The sequence below is a fragment of the Theropithecus gelada genome, chromosome 4 (genome assembly GCF_003255815.1).
Source record: "Theropithecus gelada isolate Dixy chromosome 4, Tgel_1.0, whole genome shotgun sequence".
NCBI classification, from domain to species: Eukaryota; Metazoa; Chordata; class Mammalia; order Primates; family Cercopithecidae; genus Theropithecus; species Theropithecus gelada.
Window position 1 is genome coordinate 32,170,860 of NC_037671.1, and position 19,683 is coordinate 32,190,542.

General features: G+C 35.1%; 1 protein-coding gene across 1 annotated transcript; it reads left to right on the forward strand.

Annotated features, from left to right (window-relative positions):
* The first annotated feature begins 772 nt into the window (after positions 1-772).
* On the forward strand, positions 773-1,877 carry LOC112623373 (olfactory receptor 14J1). The gene has a single exon (XM_025383766.1). It carries the CDS (start codon positions 781-783, stop codon positions 1,795-1,797), a length of 1,017 nt encoding a protein of 338 aa, XP_025239551.1. The 5' UTR covers positions 773-780; the 3' UTR covers positions 1,798-1,877.
* The last annotated feature ends 17,806 nt before the right edge of the window (positions 1,878-19,683 follow it).

Below are 19,683 nucleotides of genomic sequence, written 5' to 3' on the forward strand. Positions count from 1 at the left end.
AGGAGACATAGCACTAGAAAGATACATACTCCACTACCTAGCATTCTCCCTATCACAGAGATTTTAGAAAATCTCTTTATTTCTTCAAATGGATTTGATTGAAAATGTCCAACCCCAAGTTGTCATAAGAATTCTGAGAATTAAACGTTCTTTGACAGTGAACCTTTGTCACTTAGTTGCAAGATCTCCAAAGCTCAGGATTCAATGCCTGATATCAGTGGCATCTGCAGTTTACAATTTTGAGACATTTCATTTTTCAAAATTTCTATGGAAAGTTTATTACAATCAAATATAATCCTTTTTAGATGTTAAGAGCTTTTCAGAGGAAAAAATATGAGTGTTCTTTGAGCGAACCTCTCTTCTAGATTAGCTTCTGAGCTGTTTCTAGATCTGCCTCTGAGTTGAGGTGGTATCAGTAACTTCATGTTAGCTGGTTAGCAAATGAAGCTATATAGTGCATAACTATAATACTAAGGCATCATATAGAAGATGTAATGAGATTGGTATGCTAATATCATTTTCATTGACTTTGTTGAAGGTAAAGATTTTATCATTTCCATCAATTTCTCCCTCTTTTGACAACGCAAATTCTGCTCCAGAAAACGTTTATGACTTGTTGATCACATTTAGGGATTCTATTTCTGAATAATTGCTAAATTTTTTTAATTGAATATTAACTAATCACAGTGGAGATAAATTCGTCTCATTTCAGTACCTCTATGCTGAGGAACTGAGTTACTTGACATACAAATATATTAGATGTCATGCATTTTCTTCCTAATGTTCTTTGGCTTCCTAAACAGAGTCACACTTGGTATCTTGAGAGAGACTATGGTCAATTTGACTGCAATGAATGGATTCCTCCTCATGGGGTTTTCTGATGAGCGTAAGCTTCAGATTTTACATGCATTGCTGTTTCTGGTGACATACCTACTGGCCTTGACAGGCAACCTCCTCATTATCACCGTCATTACCTTGGACCATCGTCTCCATTCCCCCATGTATTACTTTTTAAAGCACCTCTCTCTTCTGGACCTCTGCTTCATCTCTGTCACAGTCCCCCAGTCCATTGCAAATTCACTCACGGGCAACGGTTACATTTCTCTTGTTCAGTGCATTCTTCAGGTTTTCTTCTTCATAGCTCTGGCCTCATCAGAAGTGGCCATTCTCACAGTGATGTCTTATGACCGGTACGCAGCGATCTGTCAACCACTTCACTATGAGACCACTATGGATCCCAGTGCCTGTAGGCATGCAGTGATAGCTGTGTGGATTGCTGGGGGCCTCTCTGGGCTCATGCATGCTGCCATTAACTTCTCCATACCTCTCTGTGGGAAGAGAGTCATTCACCAATTCTTCTGTGATGTTCCTCAGATGCTGAAACTAGCCTGTTCTTATGAATCCATTAACGAGATTGCACTGGCTGCATTCACGACGTCTGCAGCATTTATCTGTTTGATATCCATTGTGCTCTCCTACATTCGCATCTTCTCTACAGTGCTGAGAATCCCATCAGCTGAGGGCCGGACCAAGGTCTTCTCCACCTGCCTACCACACCTATTTGTAGTCACCTTCTTTCTTTCAGCTGCAGGCTTTGAGTTTCTCAGACTGCCTTCTGATTCCTCATCGACTATGGACCTTGTATTCTCCATATTCTATACTGTGATACCTCCAACACTCAATCCAGTCATCTATAGCTTACGGAATGACGCCATGAAGGCAGCACTGAGGAAGATGTTGTCAAAGGAAGAGCTTCCTCAGAGAAAGATGTGTTTAAAAGCCATGTTTAAACTCTAAAGAACCATAGAAATGAAAGGCATTGTTGTTATGTTTCAGATTGGAAGGGGGTGAATCTAATTTCTTCCCAGAATGCTCTTCCAAGCTGTCTATTGCATATATTCCTCTCAAATATAATTCTTCAAAATTTAAGATGTTGTGCTTCTAATAATATTGGCTTTCCTTGCTCCCTCCAATTCAAGTGCTATTTTAAGTCATCTTTGGGAAATTTTTCTGAAATGAAGGAGAAAGACAATTAGTTTGGAGTCTGGCCTGTATAATTTAAAAGCCATTATTAACAAATAGGTTGGAGATAGTTGAAGCTAACTGGGATAATATGATAGTGCATATATGGTCTTTCCAGCGGGCCTCCTAGTTTCCTATTCATATTAAGTATTCTTATTAAGTTCTTTTGCTATTATTACAGTGGTGATTTCAACAATTTATTCAGCCCCTAGCAAGTATCAAGTGTTTATACATATTTTTTTCTTTTGACTCAAGAAAACAACTCTTCTAGCTATGCCATATTGTCCCCATTTTGCCAATAGGAGCAATAAATTTAGGAAGGATTAATTAATTTTTTCTGAGATTTCTCAAACAAATAGTAGTTAAGCTGTGATTCAAATTAATATTTGTCTGACTCAAACAATAAGGTCATTTATGTTCCTTACTCATGGCAAATGCATTATTACCCAAATGTGAGTGTGTATGTTTATGTGTGTGTGTGAGGTGTACAATCTATAAATATAAGCATATACAACTATAATCTATTAATAAAATTGTCATCACCCTTGTGTATCCCTATTACTGGAGATCTTTATATTAATTCCTTTACTTTTCTGATCTGTACAAGAGTTTGACAAATTGGTTTTACAGAGTTAGCCTGGGGATACTCCCTATTTCCATGAAACAGAATATAGATAAACTGCAAATGCAAAGATCCAGCTTATGAATGTGTGATATAAGGAGGCATAAATCTTGTGAATCTGAATATCTGATTCAATTTTGTGTAATGCTGCAGATTTCTTCAAGAAAGACTCATAATTTCCAAGAATACAAAACTGGACTAGTCCCCTCAGTTTTGAAGTAAATCAAAGTACATGTTTTAATGACAAAGGGAATGAGCAATTGCTCAGTAATGGGGAATGTTTTTATAGGACTTTTTTGAATTAATGGTTATGATATTTACACATGCATACACCTTAGTGAGTTTTTTTTTCTTTAATCTTCTACATGAGATTTTGTTTTCCTTTTTTTAATATACTTTAAGTTCTGGGGTACATGTGCAAAACTTGCAGGTTTGTTACACAGGCATATATGTGCCATGGTGGTTTGCTGCACCCATCAACCTGCCATCTACATTAGGTATTTATCCTAATGCTATCCCTCCCCTACCACCTTACCCCCCAGCAGGCCCTGGTGTGTGATGTTCCTCTACCTGTGTCCATGAGTTCTCATTGTTCAACTCCCACTTATGAGTGAGAACATGCACTGTTTGGTTTTCTGTTCTTGTGTTAGTTTGCTGAGAATGATAGTTTCCAGCTTCATCCATGTGCCTGCAAAGGGCATGAACTCATCCTTTTATGACTGCATAGTATTCCATGGGTGTATATGTGCCACATTTTCTTTATCCAGTCTATCATTGATGGGCATTTGGGTTGGTTTCAAGTCTTTGCTATTGTGAACAGAACCACAATAAACATACATGTGCATGTGTCTTTATAGTAGAATGATTTATAATCCTTTGGGTATATACCCTGTAATGGGATTGCTGGGTCAAATGGTATTTCTGGTTCTAGATCCTTGAGGAATCGCCACTCTGTCTTCCACAATGGTTGAATTAATTTACACTCCTGCCAACAGTGTAAAAGTGTTTTTATTTCTCCACATCATGTCTAACATCTGTTGTTTCCTGCCTTTTTAATGACAGCCATTCTAACTGGCATGAGATGGTATCTCATTATGGTTTTGATTTGCATTTCTCTGATGACCAATGATGATGAGCTTTTTTTCATATGTTTGTTGGCCGCATAAATGTCTTCTTTTAGAAAGTGTCTGTCGGGCCAGGGCCGTGGCTCATGCCTGTAATCCCAGCACTTTGGAGGGGTGCGGCGGGCAGATCACGAGGTGAGGAGATTGAGACCATCCTGGCTAACATGGTGAAACTCCATCTCAACTAAAAATACAAAAAATTAGCTGGGCATGGTGCCATGCACCTGTAATCCCAGCTACTCAGGAGGCTGAGGAAGGAGAATCACTTGAACCCGGAGAATCCCAAAAGTGTCTATTCATATCCTTCACCCACATTTTGATGGGGTTGTTTTTTTTTTTCTTGTAAATTGGTTTAAGTTCTTTGTAGATTCTGGGTATTAGCCCTTTGTCAGATGGATAGATTACAAAAATTTTCTCCCATTCTGTAGGCTGCCTATTCACTCGATCATAGTTTCTTTTGCTGTGCAGAAGCTCTTTAGTTTCATTAGATCCTATTTGTCAATTTTGGCTTTTGTTGCCATTGCTTTTGATGCTTTAGTCATGAAGTCTCTGCCCATGCCTATGTCCTGAATGGTATTGCCTAGGTTTTCTTGTAGGGTTTTTATGGTTTTAGGTCTTACGTTTAAGTCTTTAATCCATCTTGAGTTAATTTTTGTATAAGGTGTAAGGAAGGAGTCCAGTTTCAGTTTTCTGCATATGGCTAGCCAGTTTTCTCAACAGCATTTATTAAATAGGGAATTCTTTCCCCATTGCTTGTTTTTATCAAGTTTATCAAAGATCAGATAGTTGTAGATGTGTGGCATTATTTCTGAAGCCTCTGTTCTGTTATATTGGTCTATATATCTGTTTTGGTATCAGTACCATGCTGTTTTGGTTACTGTAGCATTGTAGTATAGTTTGAAGTCAGATAGCATGATGCCTCCAGCTTTGTTCTTTTTGCTTAAGATTGTCTTGGCTATGTGGGCTCTTTCTTGGTTCCATATGAAATTTAAAGTAGTTTTTTCCTATTCTGTGAAGAAAGTCAATGGTAGCTTGATGGGGATAGCATTGAATCTATAAATTACTTTGGGCAGTATGGCCGTTTTCACAATATTGATTCTTCCTGCCCATGAGGATGGAATGTTTTTCCATTTGTTTGTGTCCTCTGTCCTTGAGCAGTGGTTTGTAGTTCTCCTTGAAGAAGTCCTTCACATGCCCTGTAAGTTGTATTCCTGGGTATTTTATTCTCTTTGCAGCAATTGTGAATGGGAGTTCACACATGATTTGGCTCTCTTTATTATTATTATTATTATTATTATTATTATTATTGGTGTATAGGAATGCCTGTGGTTTTTGCATGTTGATTTTGTATCCTGAGACTTTGCTGAAATTGCTTATAAGCTTAAGGAGATTTGGGGCTGAGATGATGGAGTTTTCTAAATATAGAATCATGTCACCTGCAAACAGAGACAATTTGACTTCCTTCTTTATATTTGAATACCTTTTTTTTTTTTTGTCTTTCCTGATTGCCCTGTCCAGAACTTCCAACACTATGTTGAATAGGAGTGTTGAGAGACGGCATCCTTGTCTTGTGACAGTTTTCACAGGGAATGATTCCAGCTTTTGCCCATTCAGTATGATATTGGCTGTGGGTTTGTCATAGATAGCTCTTATTATTTTGAGATACATTCCATCAATCCCTAGTTTATTGAGAGTTTTCAGCATGAAGCGGTGTTGAATTTTATTGAAACCCTTTTCTGCATCTATTGAGATAATGATGTGGTTTTTGTCATTGGTTCTGTTTATGTGATGGATTACATTTATTGATTTGCATATGTTGAATCAACCTTGCATCCCAGGGATGAAGCTGACTTGATCATGGTAGATAAGCTTTTTGATGTGCTGCTGGATTTGGTTTGCCAGTATTTCATTGAGGATTTTCACATCAATGTTCATTAGGGATATTGGCCTGAAATTTTCCTTTTTTATTGTGTTTCTGCAAGGTTTTGGTATCAGGTTGATGCTGTCCTCATAAAATGAGTTATGGAGGATTTCCTCTTTTTCTATTGTTTGGAATAGTTTCAGAAGGAATGGTACCAGCTCCTTTTTGTACTTCTGGTAGAATTCGGCTGTGAATCCATCTGGTTCTGGGCTTTTCTTTGTTGGTAGGCTGTTAATTACTGCCTTAATTTCAGAACTTGTTATTGGTCTTTCAGGGATTAGATTTCTTCCTGGTTTAGTCTTGGGAGGGTTTATGTGTCCAGGCATTTATCCATTTTTTCTAGATTTTCTAGTTTATTTGCATAGAGATGTTTATAGTATTCCTTGATGGTAGTTTATATTTCTGTGGGATCAGCAGTGATATTCCATTTATCATTTTTTATAGTGTCTATTTGATTTTTCTCTCTTTTCTTCTTTATTAGTCTGGCTAGTGGTCTACTTTGTTAAATTTTTTCAAAAAAACTGAGCTGCTGAATTCATTGGTTTTTTGATTTTTTTTTTTTGTTTATCTCCTTCATTTCTGCTCTGATCTTAGTTATTTCTTGTCTTCTGCTAGCTTTTGAATTTGTTTTCTCTTGCTTCTATAGTTCTTTTAATTGTAATGTTAGGATGTTGAGTTTAGATCTTTCCTGCTTTCTCTTGTGGGCATTTAGTGCTATAAATTTCCCTTTAAACACTGCCTTAGCAGTACTACTGCAGCTAGCTCAGTCTCTGCCCAAACGGCCGCCCAGTTTTGTGCTTGAAACCCAGGGCCCCGGTAGCATAGGCACCCGAGGGAATGTCCTGTTCCTGGTTTGTGAAATCTGTGGGAAAAGCGTAGTATCTAGCAGGAGTGCACTGTTCCTCACAGCCCAGTCCCTCATGGCTTCCCTTGGCTAGGAAAGGGAGTTGGTCCGACCCGTTGGGCTTCCTGGGTGAGGCGATACCCCACCCTGCTTTGGCTAGCCCTCCGTGGACTGCACCCACTGTCTAACCAGTCCTAGTGAGATTAGCCGGGTACCTCAGTTGGAAATGCAGAAATCATCCACCTTCTGCATTGATCTCAGTGGGAGTTGCGGCCCGAAGCTGTTTCTATTCGGCCATCTTCCCAGCCACCCACACTGACTTCTAAAGTAGTTGCTCCATATTATATTCCCTAGATAGTCCAGGGAATATAATATTCTAAGCAGTGTATGAGAGTTCCAGTTGTTCCACATTTGCACCAACAGTTGATATTGTCAGGTGTTTTCAAAACTTTTAGCTTTTTAAACACATTCATGGTGATATATATCGATGAGTTTATTTTGTATTGCCCTGTTCAACAAGGTTGAACATCTTTTCATGGACTTATTAGTTATTTGCGTGTCTTCATTTGTGAAGTGTTTGCTCAAACACTTGGCCCATTTTTAAAACGAGTTGTTAATCTTTCTATTAAGAAGACATTTACATATGTGTGTATATATGCATATATACTGGATAAAGATCTTTTGTCAGATACATGTATTACAAATGTTTTTTCTAATCTGTGGTTGTCTTTTTTTTTTTTTTTTTCCCATCAGGTTCTTTTGGAGAGTAAAACTTTAAAAATTTTGATGTAGTTCAATCTGTCAACTTTTTGTTTCATAATTCATGTTTGGTGTCCTATCTTCCAAAAATACCTTCTTTAAAATTATAAAGATTTTTTTTCTTTTGAGACAGGGTCTCACTCTGTCACCCAGGCTGGAGTGCAGTGGTGCAATCTTGACTCACTGCAACCTCCACCTCCTGGTTCAAGCAATTCTCGTGCCTCAGGCTCTCAAGTAGGTGATATTACAGGTGTGTGCCACTATGCTGGCTCATTTTCTTTTCTTTCCTTTTCTTTTCTTTTCTTTTTTTTTTGTATTTTTAATACAGATGGGATTTCACCGTGTTGGTCAGGCTGGTTTTGAACTCCTCACCGCAAATGATCCACCCGCCTTGGCCTCCTAATTTGCTGGGATCAAAGGTGTGAGCCACCATGCCCGGCCTAAAGTTATAAAGATATTTTTCTAAGTGACCATTTAGAAAATGAATAGTTTTAGCTTCTATACTTAATTCAGTCCGTGATCCCCATTGAGTTAATTTTTGAGTGTAATATAAAGTGAGTATTAATGCTCATTCTTTTTCTATACAGATATATAGCTTTTAGTGTGATTTATTGAAAAGACATTATGTTCCCCCATTGATTTACCTCAGAACCTTGTCAATATATGGGCTTACTATTCTTTTTCATTGATCTATGTGTTTATTTTTAACTAATACCATACTGTATCAATTACAGCAACTTTATAACAATTCTTGAAGTCAGATAGTTTAAGGCCTCTAATCTTTTGATTTTCTAGGCTTTGATTTTCCAAGTCATTTGCATTTCCATATACACTTTAGAATTAGCTTGTTAACTCCTACTAAAAAGAAGCATGCTGGCATTTTTATTAGGATTGCATCAAATCTATAGATCATTTCTGAGAAAATAGAAATCTTAATATTGAGTCATTTAATTCATAAACATGATATAGCTTCCCATTTTTTAGGTCTTTAATTTCTTTCAGTCATGTTACATAGCTTTATGAGGCAGTCTTGCTCCTGTATTGAATTTATTACTAATTATTCACATTTTATGTTTTGAATACTAAAATTACACATCATGCTCCTCAAATTATTTTAAATGTTGTAGAAATAACATTAAAATAAGAATTTCCTCTTTAATAGTGATTCCTAGAGGTTTTCACTATTTTAATTTTGATATATATATATAGACAAAATTGTATATATTATTTGTTTTTTCCTTTTATTATGTGGTTGGATCTCAAGTGCAGAAGGTTGAATTCATTACATTTATCAGTTCATGGCACCCTATCCTCATTGATATGTGCACAATCTCTCTCATCTTACATTAATTAATTTATAACATTTCTTTCCTATCTATTTCTACTACCATTCCCCCTAAAGAAAACAATTATTATAAGTTTCATGTGTAACTTTTTATGGGCTCTTAATTTCTATTAGTATTGTTGTTTTAGGATACTTTATTCTATAAAATAGTATTACATTATAATCTTTTCAGTTTCTTACTTTTTTTCACTCAGCACACTACTTTTAAGAGCTATCATGTTACAATGTCTGTATCTAGCCCACTTTTTCTAAAAATTGCATGTTTTTTGATGGTGTACATCCTCAACCTTTGCAGATCTACTCTCCCACTGATGGACATCTCGGTTGCTTCTAATTCCCCATTACCATGAATTATGCCAAACAAGTGTTGTTATGGACCTGTGTAAGGATTTATTTAGGATATGTACCTGGAAGCAAAATTGCTCAGGTCCAGTATATGAGAGGCTTAATTTGAATTTTTATACCCAGAATGTGCTCCAGAATGCTTCCATGAGGCTACACTCCTACCAGTGGGGCAGACGTGTTCCTGTCATTTCCTCAGCTCTCCCAATTCTTGGCACTACCCTGCTTTCTAATACTTACTACTCAAATAGAATACAACGTTACCTCACTTTTAAACTTTGGAGAAATTTTAAACCTATAAAAAATTTGTAAAAATAATACAGAGGTTTCTCTTTTATCCCTCACCTTGTTTCCCCAATGTTACTATCTTGCAAAACTGTAACACTTCTCTCTTTATAAAATAGCCTAAATAGCTTGAGGTTTTTTGTTTGTTTTTGTTTTTGTTTTCACTTTTAGCTTTTTGGAAAACTTTTTGCTCATATCTCTAGATCTACTTTCTTATGCCTATGCTAGTGTATAATAAAACTATAATAATAACAGTGACACTTAATAAGTACTACTTATGCCAAGGATTATTCTAGGTTTCAAAGGCATTATTGTGTTCAACATTCACAATAAATCCTGTGAGGCAAATAATATTGATATTCCTATTTTAAAGATAAGGAGATTAAGGCACAGGTCACTAATCAACTTATCTACAGTCACTAGCAAATTACTAGCTAACCCTGGGACTCAAACTCAAGGCAGTTTGGCCCCAAAGTTTTCATTCTTTACCACTATGGTATTTTAAGGAAAAATTTGATATTATTTTATGAATATAGTTTTGCTTCTTTTTTTTTCAGTTGTAAAACACCTAACGCATCTGATATATCAAAATATCAGTCAACCATTATGCAGAAAAGGGTTAACTTTTCACATCTGTATTGCAGAACCCTGTATACTCCTAAGAAAGGCCTATATTCGGGACTGGCTCTTGGCAGGCTCCTGGGAGAGGAGCTCTAAGTTCTTGGAATATCCTGCCTAATAAAATGTTTGTGTTTTTTAAAATAATTTGTTTTTTTGGGTCACAGAATATAAATTTGATCAGATAGATTATGCTAACAGGGTGATTTATGGTGCCTATTTTTCTCTGGTGGGCTGGGTCTGAGTAGCTGAGGTCAGTCACACAGGTGCCATATGCGTACCTGACTGATCCCCCATAAAAACCCTCTACATCAAACTTGAGTGAACTTCCTGGTTGACATTATTCTGCATGTGTTATCATACCATTGATGGCACATTAAACACATCAATGTAACTCACTGGAAGAGAACACCTAGAAGCTTATTCCTGGCTTCTAGACTCCCTGCACCTCATGCACTTTTTCCCTTTGTTCATTTTTAATATAACTTTTCAATACTAACTTGGACACAAATATGCACATACACACATTATGCCATGTCTTATATCTTTCTTGAGTTGACATTCTATGAGATATATTATCACATCAACACATGAGTTAAAATTGTCCTCTGATCCATATCTTTCAAAGCTGTCCATGGTGTTGAATTATAGCAGCTTTCTATTTTGATTTATAAATGGACAGGAATATATTAGTAAAACACTACCAGAGTGGTGCAGTGAATATGCATGTATTCTTATGTGTTTACAGAGAGAGATAGGAAAAGAGAAGGAAAGGAATGGGATGGAAAGAAAAGAAAGAAAAGGAAAGAAATAAATAAATGAAAGAAAAGAAAATGAAAGACTAAGAAAGGAAAGGGAAGGAATTCCAGCCTTTCCATAAAGAAGCATGACATGACTTGAGACCAAAAGTCATAGCATTATAAACAGAATCCCTACTTTTGTAAATCTTTCTGTTTGATTTTTACCCTCAGAAGGAAGATTACAAAAAACAGTGCAACTGAAATTCATATTTCATAATAATGGTTGAAACAATAACCATTAATAGTTCGTAAGATTTTAGTCCAATAACTTTTAAAGACAATAACTTTTAACTTTTAATTCTTTATGAGCGTATTTTATTTCCCTTTATAGACAGCTCTAGGCTCCTTTTCCTACTTCCCTGTTTCTAAAAGATATCTACTATAAATTTCTGAAAAAATTATATTTTTCCCTTTGACTTCTAAAACTTTCCAATATGATGTGAAATTATTCTTCAAAGTAGTTTTAGCAATTTACACTCTTACCAACTTTGTATACGAGCTCTCAGAGATTTACATACTTACCCAACGAGGTACTACTCGAAGGATACTGACAGATAGAGCACACTCTACTTTTAATTTGCTTTTTCTATTTTATTAGACATTTTTGTTTATGTGTTTACTAGGCATTTGGATTTCTTTGCAGACTTTTGCTCATTTTCATTTTGGTCATTTTCTTTTTCTTATTTTTAAGGGAATTATGTGTCTCTTTAGAATACTAAACTGTGCCACTTAATAGAAGTGGCAGATATCTCTTTCCCTTCTGTAGCCTGAATTTTCATTTATTCTGTGGTTTCCTTTGATGTAAAGATGCTCTAATTTTATATTGTGGAATTATTAAAATAAGTCTTCTCCTTATGCTAAAGTCTTTTTTAGTTCTTCTGTTAAGGAATGTTTTCCATTCCCAAGGACATAAAGATAATGACTTTATAGGTACTTTAAAAAGTTTTAAAGTTTTAACTTTAATATTTCAATCTTTAATCCACCTGAAACTCATTTTTAGATATACTTATAGTGAGAAATATTTCAATGTATTTATTTTTCTTTTCTTAATGTGGAAAACCAATTGCCCCAATGCCATTTACTGACTTGCAATGTGTGTATACATTGTGTGTATGCAGATCTCTTCGGTGCCCTCTCTTTTTGTCCACTCATCTACCTGTCTGTTCCTGTGCTAACATTATACTGTCTTATTTCCTATGCATTGTAAATATTGCTATTAGAACAAATCTCTGAATTTTGTTCCTGTTTTTCTGCTTTTTTTTTTTGTTGTTGTTATCTTGCGCTCTTCCTCCTTTGCATAAATGTGAGAATCGGTGCAATAAATTTTTTATAAAGTAAAATATCTTTTAATTAAAATTTCATTGACTCTGTATGTCAGCAAAAAAATAAAGCTACTAAAGATAACTCCTCAACCATTATCAAGGTAAATATCCATGTTTACTTAGATCTTCTCTAATGTATTTCAGTAAAGTTGTATAATATTCTGTGTAAAGCCTTTCCATGTTCTATTAGATTTACATCTGAACATTATTACTTTGGTAGTCATCAAAATTATATCTTCCAAACTACATTTTACTCTTTGTTGCTGGTAGATAGAAATAAATTTGATACCTGGGCCAAGGGATTTGCTAAATTATCTCATTTTTCTAATGTTTTATCTGCAGATTTTTAGGGATTTTTTAAGTAGGGAAATATAGCTCCTATAATTAAGGAAAGTTTTTAAATTTCCATTCTAGTTCCTATAAATTTTCTTTATCTTAATGCACCAGCTACGACAATCAAAACAGCGTGGAATTAAAGTGATAACAAGTGGCAGTCACGTCTTGTTCTCACTGAGTACATGTTTTGACCTAGGTTTTAGGTGGACAACTGTTCCACTTATATAGTTTTACATAAGGAGACATCCCAAAACAGTGACTTCAAACAATAACTATTTAACTCACTTACTTTAGCAGAGCTTGGTAAAGACAGCTTGCCACTGTTCCAATAAAATTCGTATTAGGTTTTGCCGAGTCCAGCTAGAGATGTTGGCTGGTCCTCCATATGGCTCTCCATATGATCTTTCTACATGGCTAGGTTGGGCTCCTCAAAAAATGATGGCTAGGTTCCAAGGATAATCTGAAGAACAGGTGTTTCAAGAATATAAGCGACATGTGCAAGCCTCTACTTAGATTGTCACATTGGTCAAACTTATCACATGGCCAACTGTGGAGTATGTCATTGTGAAACAAATGTGAGTGCTGGGGGCATAGTTCGTTGAGCCCATTAAAGTGCTGATCTACCCCAGGAGCCTTTATTAAATTGACGAAGTCCCTTCTTATTTCAAGTCTGCTAAACTTTTCATCATAAATATACGCTGACTTGTATGCAATATTTCTTTTTCCTATATCTATTAGGACCATCATGCAGTTTTAATTCTTTATACATCATTTATTCAAGTGAATTTATTGGAACTCCAACTGAAAATCCAGAAGTGATGAATTAGACAAAGTTTTCATATTCATGAAGTACAATCTAGTAGAAAAACCACTAACAAATAAACATGTAAACATGAAACGGGTTAGATGGCAACACACATTACAGAGGTAAAGAAAGCAAGGCAAGTGACGTAGTGCAGGAAACAAATTATTTTATATTGTAAAGTTTTCACTAATAGCACCATATGTCAAAATAAAGCTTAAACACAGTTAGCTAATTGAGTATCTGAGGAAAAACATTCCAAGCAGAGAAACCAATGCAAAGTCCAGAGATGGGAGCATTCTTGGAATGTGTAGTTAACAGCAAGGAAGCCAGTATAGTTTTTTAAATTGTTCTTCACCATTACTAAATTACATTCACTATTTTTTCAAACCTATTGGCATAACGTTTCATAATTTATTCCTTTATCTTATTTCTGTGGTTACCTGAAGTTACGGTTCCTTTCAATCCCTATTATTATTAATTTGTGCATTATCAGCTATTATTCTTAAAAGATTTTGCCAGAAATTTGACATTTTAATATCTTTCCCTCTATTGTTCTTAATTTCAATAACTCTTGCTCTTATTGTAATACCGTATCACTTCTTCCACTTATTTTGAAATTTTTCCATTTGTATTTGTAATTTTTCACATTAGAGACTTAACTAGTTAATATTTAATTTTTTTCTTTTTTAATATAAGTGCTTATGGCTACAATTATTAAAATCAGTTTAGCATATTTGTCATAAATTTGGCAATGTTTATATGTGATGTGATTCTTGATACTTGATTCTATGCCACAGTTCTAATTAGTTATTATAGCTTTGTAAGTTTTGATATCCAGTGGTGTGAATTCTCCAACTTGATTTCTCTTCATGTCATTGTGGCTTTTGGTTGCCTGCATTTAGATATTAATAGAATCATTTCATGAATTTCCATAAAGCCAAAACCTGCTTGCATTTTAATGAGCCTCACAATGAATTTAAAGATAAATTTGGGAAGAATTGACTTCTTAGCAATATTGAAACTTCCAATTGATAAAAATGTAAGATTCCTTGATTTATTCGTCTATTTAAAATTTTTTTAGCAATCATTTGTAGTTTTCAATGTAGAGATTTTGCCAATATTTAATTAAATTTGTTCCTAAATATTGGGAGCCTTTCAATGCTACTAAAATTTTATGGCCTTTGTATCTTATTTAGTTTACTATTTAATTCCAATAGTTTAGGTATATTTCCTTTCCAAATTATTATGTACCCAAAACATCATCTGTTTTCAAATTTTATACCTTCTTTGTCATTTTCCTGACTCTATTGGGCTACTGAGCAGAAATACTGACAGTAGTCATTGTTGTCTTATTTCTTAACCTATAGTGGAAATTTAAAGTATTTCATCAAATATGACATGTACTGTAGCTTTTATGTAGAGTCTTTTCATCATATCAGACATTCCCTTTTCATCTGAGTATGCTTAGTAATTCAGTGATTTTATCTTTAGTAGATGTTACATTTTTTCAAATGTTTTGCTGGATCTATTGGAATGGTTAAAGTTATTTTTCATCTGTGTGTATGTCTGTGCATGTGTGTGTATAATGTCTTCACTTAATTTTGTTATCAAGTTGATACTGGCCTCATAAGACAAGTTGGAAGTGTTTCTTCTTTCCTATTTCCTGGACAATTTTGTGTAATAAAATTTTATTTATTTATTTATTTATTTTAAACATTTTATTTTGACACAATTTCAAGTTTACCTAGAGATTATCAGACTAGAACAAATCATAGTCATATATCCTTTACCCAGATTCACAAATTATTAACATTTTTGCCCTAGTTGCTTTATTATTTACTCTTTTAATAAACTTTTTTAACCTTTTGAACAATGTGTATTTCCTAAGAAGAGACATTCTCCTGCATAACTAGTAAAATGACCAATATAAAAAAATACCATTTATACAATAGTATTATGTCATCCAGAGTCAATATTCAAATTTAATCCATTATCCAAATAACATCCTATATTGATTTTATTTCCTAGTCTAAAATTCAACTCAGGAATAAACATTTCACTTAGCGGTCATGTCCCTTGAGGGTCTTTTAATCCGGATTAACTCCTCAGTCATTTCTCTTATAACATTGGCAGCTTGGAGTACATGTTATTTTGTAGAATGTCACTCAGCTTGGGTCTGTCTGATATTTCCTCTGATTAGATTCAGGTCACAAATGTCATGTAGGAAAACAGACATGAGATCGTCTTCTCAGCACATTACATCGGAAGGCACATGATGTTTATCTGTACCATTACTGGTGATATTAGCTATAATCAGTTGACTAAGATGGCTCTGCCAAGTTTCTCCACTATAAATTTACTATTTTTCCCCTTGGTAATTTATAAGTAATTTGTGGAGAGGTACTTTGACGATACATAAATATTCTTTATTCCCCAAACTTTGACCTACTCATTTAAGTATTCACTGAAAATTTTTGCTTAAATCAATTTTTATTATATTTGTTGCAAAATGGTGACTTTATAAGTCTACCATCTCTTCCACATTTATTAGTTGATGTTCTACTTAAATATATTAAATCCTCTGCTATTAAATAATTTTTTAATTTATTTTTTGTTTCAATAGGTTTTTGGGAAACAGATGGTGTTTGGCTACATGAATAAGGTCTTTAGTGGTGATTTCTGAGATTTTGGTGCACTCATCACCCAAGCAGTGTACACTGTACCCAATGTGTAGTCTTTTATCCCTCACCCTGATCCCACCCTTTCCCCTGAGTTCTCAAAATCCATTGTGTCATTCTTAGGCCTTTGCATCTTCATAGCTTAGCTCCCACTTATGAATGAGAACATGAGATGTTTGGTTTTCCATTCCTGAGTTACTGCACTTAGAATAATGGTCTCCAATTCCATCTAGGTTGCTGTGAATGCCATTATTTTGTTCCTTTTAATGGCTGAAAAGTACTTCATGGTGTATATGTATACATCTCCCACATGTTCTTTATCCACTCATTGATTGATGGGCATTTGGACTGGTTATATATTTTTGCAGTTGCAAATTGTGCTGCTATAAACATGTGTGTGCAAGGAATCTTTTTCACATAATGACTTCTTTTCCTCTGGGAAGATACCTAGTAGTGGGATTGCTGGATCAACTGGTAGATCTACTTTTAGTTCGTTAAGGAATTTCCACATTGTTTTCCATAAGGGTCGTACAAAGTTTACATTCTCACCAACTGTGTAAAAGTGTTCCCTTTTCACCACATCCATGCCAACATCTATTATTTTTTGAATTTTTGATTATGGCCATTCTTGCAGGAGTAGCATCATATCACACTGTGGTTTTGATTTACATTTCCCTGATCATTAGGGATGTTGAGCATTTTTCCATATGCTTGTCGGCCATTTGTATATATTCTTTTGAGAATTGTCTATTCGTATCCTCAGCCCACTTTTTGATAGGATTCTTTGTTTCCTTCGTGCTGATTTATTTGGGTTCTTTGTAGATTCTGGATATTAGTCCCTTGTCAGATGTACAGATTGTGAATATTTTCTCCCACTCTGTAGGTTGTCTGTTAACTCTGCTGATTATTTCGTTTGCTGTGCAGAAGCTTTTTAGTCCTATTTATCCTTGTTTTTGTTGCATTTGCTTTTGGGTTCTTGGTCATGAAATCTTTGCCTGAGCCAATATCTAGAAAGGTTTTTCTGATGTCATGTTCTAGAGTTGTTATGATTTCAGGTCTTAGATTTAAGTATTTGACTCATTTTCAGTTGATTTTTGTATAAGGTGAGAGATGAGGGTCCAGTTTCATTCTTCTACATGTGGCCTGCCAATTATCCCAGCACCATTTGTTGAACAGGGTGTCCTTTCCCCACTTCATGTTTTTCTTTGCTTTGTCGAAGATCAGTTGGCTGTAAGCATTTGGTTTTATTTTGGAGTTCTCTATTCTGTTCCATTAGTCTATGTGCCTATTTTTATACCAGCACTGTGCTGTTTTGGTGACTATGGCCTTACAGTATGAAGGCCATAGTCACCAAAACAGCTTGACGTTTGGGTAATGTGATGTTTCCAAATTTGTTCTGTTTGCTTGGTCTTGCTTTTGACTATGCAGGCTCTTTTTTGGTACCATATCAGTTTTAGAATTGTTTTTCTAATTCTGTGAAGAACGGTGGGGGTATTTTGATGGGAATTGCATTGAATTTGTAGATTGCTTTTGGCAGTATTGTCATTTTCAAAATATTGATTCTACCCATCCATGGGCATAGGATGTGTTTCCATTTGTTTGTGTTGTCTATGATTTCTTCGTAATAAAATTTTAAATAAAACATTAATGGACATAATATGTAGCACCATTAAGTGTCTATTTTTGAGTCACTTTGCGAAGCACTTTACAGAATTATTTATTCAATATGCTCATTTTACAGAGGCAGAACAATTAAGCAACTAAAGTTACCTCACAAAGGATAAATGGTAGCACTAGAATTAAACCCAAGGAAATCGACTGTAATTGTTATGTACTTATATATGATACAGTATGCCTTCTATTATTAAGTATAAAAAATAACAAATGATAACAATACTGGAAGCAATATAATATTTTACAATAATTTTAGAAAGGAATTTATCAATATTTAAATGCATACAGTTTTAGAAATAAACTGAATAATCTTATATTCTTTAATTTTATTTTAAGGAAAAAATCAACTGCAGAAAATGCAATGTTGATAAAGATGATTATGCTATCACTTTGTTATTTTATTCATAACCCAGAAAAAATATTAATAGAGCTATTTAACCTGTTTTGGTGAATGTGATAATGATTACAGAAAACATTGACTAATGCTGCTTATAACAATGAAAAACCACCCAAGGTAATTTATAGATTCAATGCCATCCCCATCAAGCTACCAATGACTTTCTTCACAGAATTGGAAAAAACTGCTTTAAAGTTCATATGGAACCAAAAAAGAGCCCGCATCTCCAAGACAATCCTAAGTCAAAAGAACAAAGCTGGAGGCATCACGCTACCTGGCTTCAAACTATACTACAAGGCTACAGTAAGCAAAACAGCATGGTACTGGTACCAAAACAGAGATATAGACCAATGGAACAGAACAGAGTCCTCAGAAATAATACCACACATCTACAGCCATCTGATCTTTGACAAACCTGACAAAAACAAGAAATGGGGAAAGGATTCCCTATTTAATAAATGGTGCTGGGAAAATTGGCTAGCCATAAGTAGAAAGCTGAAACTGGATCCTTTCCTTACTCCTTATATGAAAATTAATTCAAGATGGATTAGAGACTTAAATGTTAGACCTAATACCATAAAAACCCTAGAGGAAAACCTAGGTAGTACCATTCAGGACATAGGCATGGGCAAAGACTTCATGTCTAAAACACCAAAAGCAACGGCAGCAAAAGCCAAAATTGACAAATGGGATCTCATTAAACTAAAAAGCTTCTGCACAGCAAAAGAAACTACCATCAGAGTGAACAGGCAACCTACAGAATGGGAGAAAATTTTTGCAATCTACTCATCTGACAAAGGGCTAATATCTAGAACCTACAAAGAACTCAAACAAATTTACAAGAAAAAAACAAACAACCCCATCAAAAAGTGGGCAAAGGATATGGACAGACATTTCTCAAAAGAAGACATTCATACAGCCAACAGACACATGAAAAAATGCTCATCATCACTGGCCATCAGAGAAATGCAAATCAAAACCACAATGAGATACCATCTCACACCAGTTAGAATGGCGATCATTAAAAAGTCAGGAAACAACAGGTGCTGGAGAGGATGTGGAGAAATAGGAACACTTTTACACTGTTGGTGGAATTGTAAACTAGTTCAACCATTATGGAAAACAGTATGGAGATTCCTCAAGGATCTAGAACTAGAAGTACCATATGACCCAGCCATCCCATTACTGGGTATATACCCAAATGATTATAAATCATGCTGCTATAAAGACACATGCACATGTATGTTCATTGCGGCACTATTCACAATAGCAAAGACTTGGAATCAACCCAAATGTCCATCAGTGACAGACTGGATTAAGAAAATGTGGCACATATACACCATGGAATACTATGCAGCCATAAAAAAGGATGAGTTTGTGTCCTTTGTAGGGACATGGATGCAGCTGGAAACCATCATTCTTAGCAAACTATCACAAGAACAGAAAATCAAACACCGCATGTTCTCCCTCATAGGTGGGAACTGAACAATGAGATCACTTGGACTCGGGAAGGGGGACATCACACACCGGGGCCTATCCTGGGGAGGAGGGAGGGGGGACGGATTGCATTGGGAGTTATACCTGATGTAAATGACGAGTTGTTGGGTGCTGATGAGTTAATGGGTGCAGCACAGCAACATGGCACAAGTATACATATGTAACAAACCTGCACGTTGTGCACATGTACCCTAGAACTTAAAGTATAATAATAATAATAATAAAAAAAAAGAAAAAGCAGAGGATTTGGAGGGAGAGAATAACAGTCACTAATTTGACTGTACTTGTATTA

Bases quoted from the DNA above. Each gene is read 5' to 3' on its own strand.
- LOC112623373 (XM_025383766.1), top strand. From the start codon at position 781: ATGTTCTTTGGCTTCCTAAACAGAGTCACACTTGGTATCTTGAGAGAG.